Genomic DNA, 10,994 nt, shown 5'->3' with positions numbered 1-10,994 from the left:
TACCAGGCCCCTTCCTGGGCCTCCTATCTTCATATTGCCGGGAAGGCTGCCTGCAGCCAGGGCTTCTCCCATCCCCTAGGAAGGATCCAGCACCAGCCTGAGAGGGGAGGCAATAGCAGCTAAGGGGGTGGGGAAGGGGCAGGGACAGAAGCTTGTGCAGGCGCATGTGTGTATGTACTTACGTGTGTGAACACATGTGGAGTTAAAGGTTTACAGACCCTGCCTGGCTCGGGGACAGTCGAGGATGGGAGAGGAGGTAGGGCAAAGAGAAGCACATCTTTTTTTTCCCTGGCGCCTCAGCCTCACCCTTCCTCAGGGACAGACGCACCGGGTAATTGGGAAACCCATCCCTGGACTGGAGCCCTTTTGAGTCTGGTGGAGTCACAGATCCAGTCTGTGGGGTCACTGGGTCTGTCTCCTTTTGAAAGCCCTGGAAGGGTGGGAGGTAAGAAGTAAAAGGAGACAGGTCTCCGCTAGAAGAACTTGACGCCCCGGCCATCGCTGACGGTGATGATCTCAGCCTTGTGCTCCTGCTGTAGGGCCTGCAGAGCCCGAAGTAGGGTTGCTTCGTCCAGCCCATGAAACTCTGGATAGGGAGAGATGGGGATCAGGGATACTCTGCTTCTGCGGGCTCAAGGCCCCTGAGGAGCAGAGTCTAGCTGGAAGCTGAGACCCTGAAGCCAGGGGAGACATGTGCCATCGATACTGCTGTGGCTGCTGCCAACCCTTCCTGCAAACTCCTTAGAGCAAGGGCTGAAAGCAAGCCTGAGTCAGCATGAAATGAGGATTCATGCTTATTCTCCCTGTCCAGGTTCTTCTGTCAGACTCAACCCTCATATGTATCCCCCACCCCTGCACCATGAGTGTCTGATGTACAAGAATGACATTACCTGCTTGTGGACCACAGAGCAGGGGACAGTGAAGCCTAGGAAGGTCAAGGTCCTTGTCACTGGATTCTGACCCTAGTTGGACCCATTAGGGTCCAACCCTAGTACTGCCATCAGGAGCACCTGTCCTAACACAAAGAAGTGTAGCCATACCTCTGACCAGGAGACTGTTAAGATCCAGCACAGGTATCTACCCTTACCTAGTTAAAAGGAACAAAGCTGGGAGCCAAGGGCCAGCTGAGTATCTGAAGATATGGCAAGATACTGCAGGGAGAGGTGAGAAGCAGGTGGCAAGCCCAAACAGGTTCGCACACCTCACCCCCCCTACGGGGGCCTACCTCTTGAGTCAGGGAGCTTGCTTTCTGAGGAAGCCTTTAGCTTTGCCCAGCACGAGTGGTGGGCTGGGCAAGGCTGCAGCACTGAAGTCATGGGGTGATGGTGGGAGTAGCAAGCAGAGGCCTGCAGGGCAGGGGGGAACAGCCAAGAGCTGTAAACTCTGTTACGGCAGCCAGAGCCTGGCAGAAAGGGGAGGTGCCCTTTTTTGCCCAGCTGAGATTGGAACTTTTGGTGAGCCTAGGGATCAGAATGTGAAGCCAGAGATAAAAGAGCTAAGAATATATTTACACTATGTAAAAATCAAACAGTATACAAATCCTTGCCTGGCCAGAAACCAAAGTATTTAAAAGGCCTGGGGGTGGGGATGGGGGTGTTGGCCCAATCCCTTCAGCTGACGCCCACAAATCTTGAGCCCTCTGTAAGTATAAAGGGTGAAAGAAAGGCCTGTGTCAGCAGGGAATGAGATCTTCAGCTTAATCTCCTGCCCCGGTTCCTCATTCAGCATCTACACCAGTAATTCTAACTTTTCATGGGTCACAGATACCCTTGAAAATCTTTTAATATGGACTCTACCCCTAGAATAATGCACATACACCCCCACAGACAAAATTTGGGGGTATTATGCATATAAATTCAGGTAGTTTAGGGAAACCTTGGACATGGGTTAAAAGGCCTTGTATTATGCAGTATTTGGAATTCAGAGGCAGGGATGGGAAGTCTGACTGTCAAACAAGGACTGGAGAGGCTTCAGATCACAAAACTGGGGGGAAAGGGAGAAGCGTTACCCTCATTCTCTGTGTCGTCCCCATTGGTCAGTTCATACAGGGTAAACACGGAGTTGTTCTGGCCACTCCTGGAAACCTATGGACACAGAAAATGGGGGTTGAATAAGGACCTGAAATCCCAGGGAGAAGGTGAGCTCACCAGCTCCACCTATCTGACCCAGGAATGGTACCTATTCCCAAACCAGGCTCACTGTCACCTCGGCAGGAGTGGCCCAAACACCACAAACCCCACAGGTGCTATATTTATACATGTACACACATACACGGAACCACTAAAACCACAGGCCTTCACATGTCTGAGCAGTGACCTCTCATTCTGTTTTCCTGTTCAGAAATAGGTGGCATAAGTTTGTTATATTTGGGTTGTTGATGCTTCTTCCCCTCTTCTCTCCCTTGGGAAAGTTTAGGGCTGGGGTGGCTGTGAATGTGGGGAGAGAGTTTGTCCCCACACCCATACTGGTTCAGAATGTCTCATTCATACGGTGGACAGCCCCAAAGGGTACAGAGGGGGAGGGGCCCCAGGCTTTTTTTTTTTTTCTCTTCCTTCCCTTCCTTTCCTCATTTATCTTCTGTGGCCAGAGACTCCAACCAACAATAGCACTCATGGTTCCAGCACTGCATTCTCCAAACATGGCCTCATGTAGCCTCTAGCCTCCTGCAGTCAAAGGCAGGGAAGTTCTACACAGCGAGGGAAATTGAGTCACTGAAAGAGGCATGCCTGAAGACCTATACTTCCTCTTTCTGCCCCTGCCCACTTTGCTCAGTCTAGACCTGGGAACACCAGGTATCTGCTGAACATAGATACAATTCTCTGCCATGGGTCACCATGGCGGAAGAGTCTCACCCACTGATAGATGAGTTTCCCCCATTCTTCTGGCCTTCGCCACATGATCAGGAAGCTAGACTTGTTCTTATCCAACCACTCCAGGTTCCCTGCAAAAAAGATACTTATGAAAGCATCTTATGCTAAGAAGGGACAGAAGGTAAAACCAAGGTGGAACACAGTGGAAGAGACCCAGCTCTCAGGAAGTGAAATCTGTTTTATTACTAACTGCAAGGCACTTCAATTCTCTTCTTTTCTCTCTCCAGGTCTCAGAACACAGATGGAGAGATTTCAGTGGTGAATACCAACAGGGAAAAAAGACCTGGGAATTGGACTACCTATTGTACAGAACACTATGGGTTCCAAGCCAGGGGAGAGAAAAAAGTTGTTAAAAGCAAAGACTTGTGGGGCACCTGGCTGGCACCGCTGGTGGAGTGGGTGACTCTTGATCTCAAGGTTGTGGGTTAGAGCCCCTCATAGGCTGTACAGATTACTTAAAAATAAAATCTTAAAAAAAAAAAAAAAAAGGCAAAGTCTTATGGCAATCTGCCCTCAGGAAAAGCCAAGTAGGAGGAAAAATAAGGAAATCTGAGGCCCTGAACCCACCTTTCTTCCTTAGTTCCTCTAATACAACCTGAATTGATTCCACAGGAAGCTTGCCTGGTTTGAAGTTAAGGGAAGGGCACTGATGGACTGAGTTGGGTAGGATAAAAATTCTCATGGCCAATGTCATGTTGAGAGCCACCTGTCCCCTTCCTCTCCCTCCCACACACGTATATGTGCAATTCCCCCAACAGGCTATAAATTGGCATTTCCTGGATATTGGGAGGAGGAAGGCAAAGAGCAACTAGTTCAATTAAGGGGAATAGCTTTAAAAATGAACGGTACTACCATCTGTCGCCCTCTGTCCTTTCTCCTCCCTTCAGACTTTCTCCACAGATATTTTAGGTATGAATCAGGCAGCAAAAACAAATGACCTTTACTTCCTGGGAGGAAGAGAGTAGGTGGAGAAAATTACCAAAGGTAATACCAGAGCTTGAGCTTCACTCAGAAGGGGAGAGATTGACAGTCAAAAGGGCTTGGGTTGAAAAGCTTGGGACCTGGCTTCAGGGCAGAGATTCTATGACACCCAGGTCCTTGTCACTAGCCAGGGCAAGGGGGTTTGAGGGTGCATTTAGCGTTGGGGTTTGGGGATAAAATGGAAGACAGCTATAACACACACACCGGCTCTTTCCCAAGTCCAGTTTGGGTGGGAACCTGCCTACTGTGGGTGAAAGAGGGTATGAAGTCTGGGCATGTGGGAAAGCGTGGAAGTGCATGTGTGTGGGCTGTGCAAGAGCCTGAGGGAGGATACGCTGTAGCTTCACGTTGTTGAAGAGCGGGCTCTCCTGAGCTTCCATCACCGTCATGCTGGATTGTTTGTGCAGGCGGCAGAAGGACAGGACCAGCGAGCACCAGGCGGCCAGCTGCTTCTGCCGAGTGTCCACGTTCGGCTGCAACCTGCCGGGTGAAGGGGGTGGGGCGCAGAATTAGAGGGAGAGAGCGAGAGGCAGCACTTGCCGGAGGCGCGTCTGGGGGACAATGTAGGGGACTGGGAGTGGTGGCGACCGGGTCCTTTCTCCCCCTCCCCATTTGAAGCATCAGGGCTGAGCCCGGGGTCTGGGGCAGGGGAGGGAGGCACAGCGGGGCTTCTCGGGGTCTCAGCCTCACGTAAAGAAGGGCGGGAAGCGATACTGCCACGGCCACTCGAAACTCATCGCCATTGTAGTAGTCCAGGAAACCCGGAACGTCCGGGCAAAGGACTTCCGGCCTCCGCTTCGGCACGTCCGGGCAAAAAGCACAGCAGAAAGGTTCCGGATGCCACTTCGGAGAGGGACGGCCCAACGGAAGGGGTCTCGCTGATCAGCCAGTCCCTTGCCGTTATCCTAAAAATTCTTACCGTCTAGAGCCCCGAGAAGTCTTCTCATTCAGTTCTAGAGAAGGGCAGTGACTTATCCAAAGCGGCACTCTTTGACGGTAGAATTGCCTAGGCTTTTCCCCCCTCTGCTGGGCTTCCTTTAATATTAACATTCGTGTCGGTTGCATTTAACAAACGCCTCACAGGGGCACCTGGGTGGCTCAGTGGGTTAAGCCGCTGCTTTCGGCTCGGGTCATGATCCCAGGGTCCTGGGATCGAGTCCCGCATCGGGCTCTCTGCTGAGCGGAGAGCCTGCTTTCCTCTCTCTCTCTCTCTCTCTCTGCCTGCCTCTCTGCCTACTTGTGATCTCTCTCTTTAAAATAAATAAATAAAAAATTTAAAAAAAAAAAAAAAAAACGCCTCACAATTCCCCGGTTTCCTCAGTTGCTATGTCCTTCGACTCCGCCATTCCCTGGTCTCCTGCAGCCCCGGTGGGAGCACATCTGTAGCTTTTATCTCTGGAAAAGGTTCGGCTTCCGTGATTCAGAGCTGCCCGCTTTAACCACAGCTGTCTATCTCTCACGTTCTCACTTTGCTAGTCTCAAATCTCCGGGCCCGATTTGGTCTTACTTGATTCCTTACCCAGCCTAGACTACCCCATTCTGTCCCCCTTGCTTGTCTACCTGCTGGTCACTTAACAGATCAGGGTTGTTGCTTCCTGCCCCCACGTCCATTCCACACCCACCTTCCCCAATTCCTGGGCCGAGTTGTATTACTGGAAAAAAATCACAGAACATGCTGGCTGAGCCCCAGGTTCCCTAACTGACTTCACTGCTGGGCTCTCAGTGCAGCCCAGCACTGTCTTTTATTGACTCCCTGTAACATCCCTCCAGGTAACTAACTCTTCAAATGTTTCCATTCAACAAGTCATTCCACGGGTCTCCATCTCCTTTCTGCAGAAGGCCCCTCCTAGTTTGTGAACTTGAGGTCAAAAATTTGAACCTCTTAATCGTTCCCCCTCTGTCTGTCACCACACTTGATTCTCACACAAGAACTCCTTTCCACTTCAACTTTTTTTCTTTTGGACTCAAAGGAAGAAGTGTCACTCTTCCTTTACAAGACCAACACTTTGGGATATCTTCTTACCTCTCTTTTCCAGTTGCCTCTACAACTACTATGTGCATAATCTTCCCTCTTTTCCTTTCCTTGTCTCCTCTCCCCTAGTTGACAAACATGCTCAGGTCACCCGTATCTGAAAATATGTACTGCTTCCTTGACTTTGTCACCCTCTCAATTTCCTATCTGATCTTTAACCTTTCTCCCACTCAAGTCCATCCTTCATTGTGCACGGTTCCTGACCTACCAAAGTGCCCAACAAATATTTGTTGCATGAATGGATGAACCATCCAATTTATAATGTTCTTTTAAAGGGCACAATTTCCTTTGCTTCCAGGGGACTGCTTTATCCTTGTTCTGCTACTGTCTCTCTGATCTTTCTCTTTGTTTCATTGCCCCGCCCACCCCCATTCTTTAAATGTACATGTTTCAGGGCGCCTGGGTGGCTCAGTGGGTTAAAGCCTCTGCCTTCGGCTCAGGTCATGATCCCAGGGTCCTGGGATGAGCCCCACATTGGACTCTGCTCATCGGGGAGCCTGCTCCCCGCCCCCACCCCCGCCTGCCTCTCTGCCTACTTGTGATCTCTGTCAAACAAATAAAATCTTTAAAAAAAAAGAAAAAAGGAAAAATATATGTGCATGTTTCCTAAGAACCTAACTCAGCTTTTTTTTTTTTTTCCAAAACAACGTCTGTCTTGAGAACATCCATCCTTTTCATCGCTTCACTTTGCATTTCTGTGCAAAACACTAATAAATCTGTATTTCTGCTGCCACCACCACCACCACCCCTCCCATTTCTAACTCTCTGTGGGACATAAAAGCTTGTTCTATTGGCAGCTCATATTGTACATCCTTTTCTTCTTGCCAGCTCCTCTTCCTAATAGTTATTTTCTATCATTACTTCCATCATTGTCCTAGTAACTCAGATTCAAAGCCTGAGTCAGCCCTAACCTCTCCTCTCCTTCATGTCCAAAATCCTGGCATTGGAGGATTCCCTCCCCTGTTTTTAATCATCTCCTTTTTATTTTCTACTTCCTCACTCATCACTTCTTTGGCCCATGTCCTCTTTTTCTCAAGCCTAGGATATTACAGTAATTTCCTAATTCACCATTTTTTTTTTTACTCTCTTCCCTAAGAGGAATGCACTCCATCTTAAGGCCTAGTCATGTACTAACTCCACAATCACCCTCCTGTGATCACACCTCAGCTAGATGTGACCCCTCCTTTTTTTGCACTTAGATAACATTTGGTTTGTATCCTTTGCAAGACTCCCATCACACACTCCACTGCTTTTGTTTATTTGTGTACATGTGAGCTCCCTTATTAGATGGAAGTCACTGAGAGCAGAAACCAAGGCCTATCTTATTTTTTCAACAAAATATACCATACACAGTATCTTATACCAGCATGCCCTTGATGTACATCAGTAAAACACATGAAGGCAAATATGGGCCAAGAAGAGAACAGGTATATCCCTGGGGAAGACCAATGCATTCATGGAAAAATAGCAAAGGCTCATCTCAGGTGAAAGCTCAAAATGCCCAGGAAACAGATATGCCTCTAGAGAGACAGACATGTCCTGAAAGGAGAAGTCTGTCTCCAAGGATGAACAGATAGATTCTAGGAAGCACAAAAATACATATCTATGGAATAGATTGGCATGTCCCAGCAAATGGATATGCATGTCCTCAAGGAGGACAATATGCATGTCCTCAAGGAGGGAAATATTTCAGAAAGGAGGGAACGAAAAGTCCCTGAAGAGACTCCAGGTGCCATAAAGAATAAACAGGTGTCTTTATAGAGAACGAAGTTGTTCTCTCATATTTGCGATGATCTGGAAGAACTGGAGGGGAAGGTCCTCTGGCAAACAACTGTGCCTCACTGTCTGAGGAACATATAAGAGTGTCTAAATATGAAATGATGAGTTCAGAGGCTATGTCCCTAGAAAAGTGGGAAGTGTCTTAGGGAAGTATCAGTATGGCTTAGGAAGCTGATAGAAGGATTTAGCTAAGAACTAGTGAGTGCTATGGAGATGACAGATGTCTGATCCCAGGGTCCAGTCTCTTCAGCCTTGAACTTCTTCCAGATCATGTCCATCTCCAGGCTGTTAGCTCTAGTGGACACCAGGGGGCAGTGTGCTGCCAGGCTGTAGGCCCCACCCCCAAGGGTCCAGGACAAAATAGGAGGCGGCCAGGGACCTGGAAGGGGAGTCCTGTGGTGGACTTAATAAAGTCCCCACTGCCCTTGCCCTCAATCCTGAGGTCCTTAGGGATAGACTCTTTTTGGTCATATCACAGTTCCTATTCCCAGGCTGTGGGAGTAAACTGAGGCATGAAGAAGAGGGAAATTCAGAGCTCCTGGGTGGTCCCCCTTCCTCCTCACAGGAGTCACAGCAGAGATTCCACCCTTGCTCCTCCCACCCCCACACCTCCCGAGCTGCTGTCCAGACCGGAAGGGAGTCTCTTTCCTGTATATTTCCTGGTGCTGGGTTTGGATATGGACAGGAAAGGCCCAGCCTAGGGAGGAAGCAGTGAGTGGGTGGGGGGGAGGCTTCAGGTGGGGGGAGGGGGATAGTGGGGAGCAGGCAAGTGAACAAAACAGTGCTGCTATCCAGATTCTTCCAGCTCTGCTGCCCAGCAGAGCTGTGAATGGCGAAACTCTGGGATGGGGAGAGGACAGTACAAAAAAAAGTTTTATTTTGAAGATTACAGAACTTGTGTCATGACACCACTGGGTTTCCACTTTCATCAGTCCAAGGATCTGTGGTAGGTGTGGGACTGACAGAAGGAGGCAGGGAGGGGAAGAGAGACCTGGTGGTGGCAAGGAAAAGGAGAAAGATGGCTGTGGAAAAACTCATACCACCCTAGGCCTGGGCTTCACTGTCTTTACTCCTCCACACCACAAGGGTGACGAGGAAGGGGATGAGGCAGATGGGGGCTATGATCATGGCCAGGAGCACATCCTCCGGGGGGTCTGATAAGGTGGGCTGCACAAGGGAGCAGTTGGCAAAGTGGATCTGGTGAGTCTCAAAGATGATCTCTTCTGCCCAGGGATTGGGGAAGCCCAGATGAAATTCTTCTGCAAAATGCTCCAGGCAATACTGTAGGTCGCTATAAGGCCTGGGGGCAAGGGAAGACTACAGTGAGTATGGACTGGGCCAAAGAGGGGAATGCCCCTCACTCACTCAAGGCCCACCCAGGAGGAGGAGGCCCCACCCCTGGCCCAAGCTGCCTGGCACTGCCCCTACCTGCTAATCATGTCCCAGTCACACCAATCCTTGGGGATAGAGTCCATCTCCTCCTTATAAGATTGCCAGCAAATCTGGATAGTCCTCTCATAGCTCTCCATCTTGTCCTCTGTGGGCACAGATTGCTTCGCACTGACCACAACCCCGCGCCTCCCCCCAAGCCCTCGGGTCCAGGTATTTCCACTGCTCCTGTCTTCAAACATGGCAAACACCAGGAGAGTCTCAGAAAGTCTTCCAGGGAAAGTGTCTCAGTTCAGAAAAATGTTAATGTCTTCCATGTGCCAGCCCCACGAGAACAGCCACACTCTTTTTCTGGGGTCTTCTAACCCACCCAGGAGGTGAGCCAGCTCAGAGCTGGGGGCGGGTCACGTGGGATGAGAGGGAGAAAGACCACAGGAACCCCAGGAGAGAACAGAAGGGGGTTTAATGGGCTGCCAGTTGGGGTTGCGGGAAAGGGACCCTCCCCACCGACCTGGCTCTCCTCGCTGTCCCAGGTCACCGTCCCAGAGCCGCGGCGGGTACACACCTTCTGGCTTCAAGCTGCTTTCAGTGGGAGGAACCTGAGCCAGGGACTCCTGGGGCTTCAGGACAGCTGTGAACAGAAATGGGAGAGGGAGGTGGGATGGCGGGGATCTAAGCAGTGGAATCTGGAGGAGGGGTGTGAGACCCTAGGAAGTCAGGGCTACTTTCAGAAGAAGAAAAATGAATAATCCAAGCCTCCAAGGGGTGCCTCAGTGACTGGAAGAGAGGGTTGATACCAGCTCCCTCCCACTCACATCCAGACCCAAATCCTCCTCCTCCTCCCCAACCCCCAAGACCTCTCCGCGAGGCCCGGACCCTAGGTTCCTCCAAGAGTGGGAAGCAGCTCTCGCTGAGCCCTCATCGAAGTGGGGCCAAGGGACGGCCCGAGGACAGCGCTGACCCTCCCGCACCCAGGGCCCGTTTCTCGGTCTCGGCCGTCCAGGCCCCCTCCCCTATGGGCCTCCCGCGCCTCCCACCCGGGCCCCGGGGCGCCGCGCTCACCGCCCAGCAGGAGGAGGAGGCGGAGCGCAGCCGGTCGCCCCGCGCGGGTCGCAGGGAGCCGCGGGCCGCCGGCTGCGCGCTCAGCCCGGAGCGAGGCCATCGCGCCGCGAGCAGGCGAGGAGGGGCGGTGGCGCTGAGCCGGGCCCGGGCGGGGGCGCCTATATCCCCGGCACAAGCCCCAGGAAGCCGCGCCGCTTCCTCGCAAGGGCTGGGACGGCTGCGGCCACGTGGGGGGCGGGGGCGACGCCCGGGGCCGGCAGGCTGGAGGGGGAGTCACAGCCCCACCCGGCCCTGGCGCCCGCCGCTCCCTCCGCCTTGTCGGCGTTGGCCCACTCTCTCTTCTAGCTCACCCTGCGGGGCTGGACAGCTCCCCTCGTAACCCCAGAACCGGGATGCATTTCCTGGGCTCAGCTGCGTGGTGCCCAGGGCTCGCCCGGATCTCGGAGCATCCGCCCCCGGAACCCTATTGCCCTTTCTCCTCTCGCAGCGGGGGCGAGGAAGGGGGTTAGCGACCTGCTCTCGCCGACCTGGAGGAGGAAGAAGGGGCTGGCAGTTCAGAGAGCTCTCCACCCGCAGTATCTAAGGCAGGAGGCTGGGGCTGCCCTGGGCCGTGGGGGAAAGGGCGCCTGGAGCTGGACTCAGAGTTCCCCTTTACTGGGAACACCCACTGATATCAGTCCGCCTGCCAAAACTGTGGAGGAGGAGATGAGGGAGCCAGCCCTCCAGAATCGGGAGAAAGCCTGGGGATGGGGCAGAGGGGAAACCAGAGTCCAAATCCCCTCCCTTACAGGTACCTCCTGGGGCCTAGATCCTCAAACCTGGTTGAGGTAAAGGGCAAAAGTAAGATTACTTCATTCCTAGTAAGAAGGTGCCCACCAACG

General features: G+C 52.0%; 2 protein-coding genes across 5 annotated transcripts; both read right to left on the bottom strand.

Moving 5' to 3' along the window:
- Positions 1–173: 173 nt before the first annotated feature.
- VPS25 (vacuolar protein sorting 25 homolog) lies at positions 174–4,904 on the bottom strand. 2 transcript variants are annotated; one of them, XM_032320672.1, is made up of 6 exons: positions 4,542–4,899; positions 4,186–4,331; positions 3,438–3,491; positions 2,853–2,941; positions 2,009–2,084; positions 174–586 (listed from the first exon to the last, which is right to left on the bottom strand). In XM_032320672.1, the coding sequence occupies exons 1-6, from the start codon at positions 4,592–4,594 to the stop codon at positions 474–476; spliced, it is 531 nt and encodes a 176-aa protein (XP_032176563.1). In that variant the 5' UTR covers positions 4,595–4,899; the 3' UTR covers positions 174–473. The 2 variants fall into 2 exon arrangements, with proteins under 2 accessions (XP_032176563.1, XP_032176564.1); XM_032320673.1 differs by lacking the exon at positions 174–586 and adding an exon at positions 593–1,639 and having other exon boundaries at positions 4,542–4,904.
- A 3,413-nt stretch (positions 4,905–8,317) lies between these two features.
- Positions 8,318–10,313, bottom strand: RAMP2 (receptor activity modifying protein 2). 3 transcript variants are annotated; one of them, XM_032320669.1, is made up of 4 exons: positions 10,114–10,313; positions 9,563–9,682; positions 9,091–9,283; positions 8,318–8,962 (listed from the first exon to the last, which is right to left on the bottom strand). In XM_032320669.1, the coding sequence occupies exons 1-4, from the start codon at positions 10,211–10,213 to the stop codon at positions 8,707–8,709; spliced, it is 669 nt and encodes a 222-aa protein (XP_032176560.1). In that variant the 5' UTR covers positions 10,214–10,313; the 3' UTR covers positions 8,318–8,706. The 3 variants fall into 3 exon arrangements, with proteins under 3 accessions (XP_032176560.1, XP_032176562.1, XP_032176561.1); XM_032320671.1 differs by having other exon boundaries at positions 9,091–9,199; positions 9,617–9,682; positions 10,114–10,308; XM_032320670.1 differs by having other exon boundaries at positions 9,091–9,199; positions 10,114–10,305.
- Between the last annotated feature and the right edge of the window lie 681 nt (positions 10,314–10,994).

Source organism: Mustela erminea, chromosome 18 (assembly GCF_009829155.1).
Source record: "Mustela erminea isolate mMusErm1 chromosome 18, mMusErm1.Pri, whole genome shotgun sequence".
In the NCBI taxonomy this organism is placed as follows: domain Eukaryota; kingdom Metazoa; phylum Chordata; class Mammalia; order Carnivora; family Mustelidae; genus Mustela; species Mustela erminea.
This window is presented reverse-complemented; position numbering and strand designations above follow the sequence as displayed.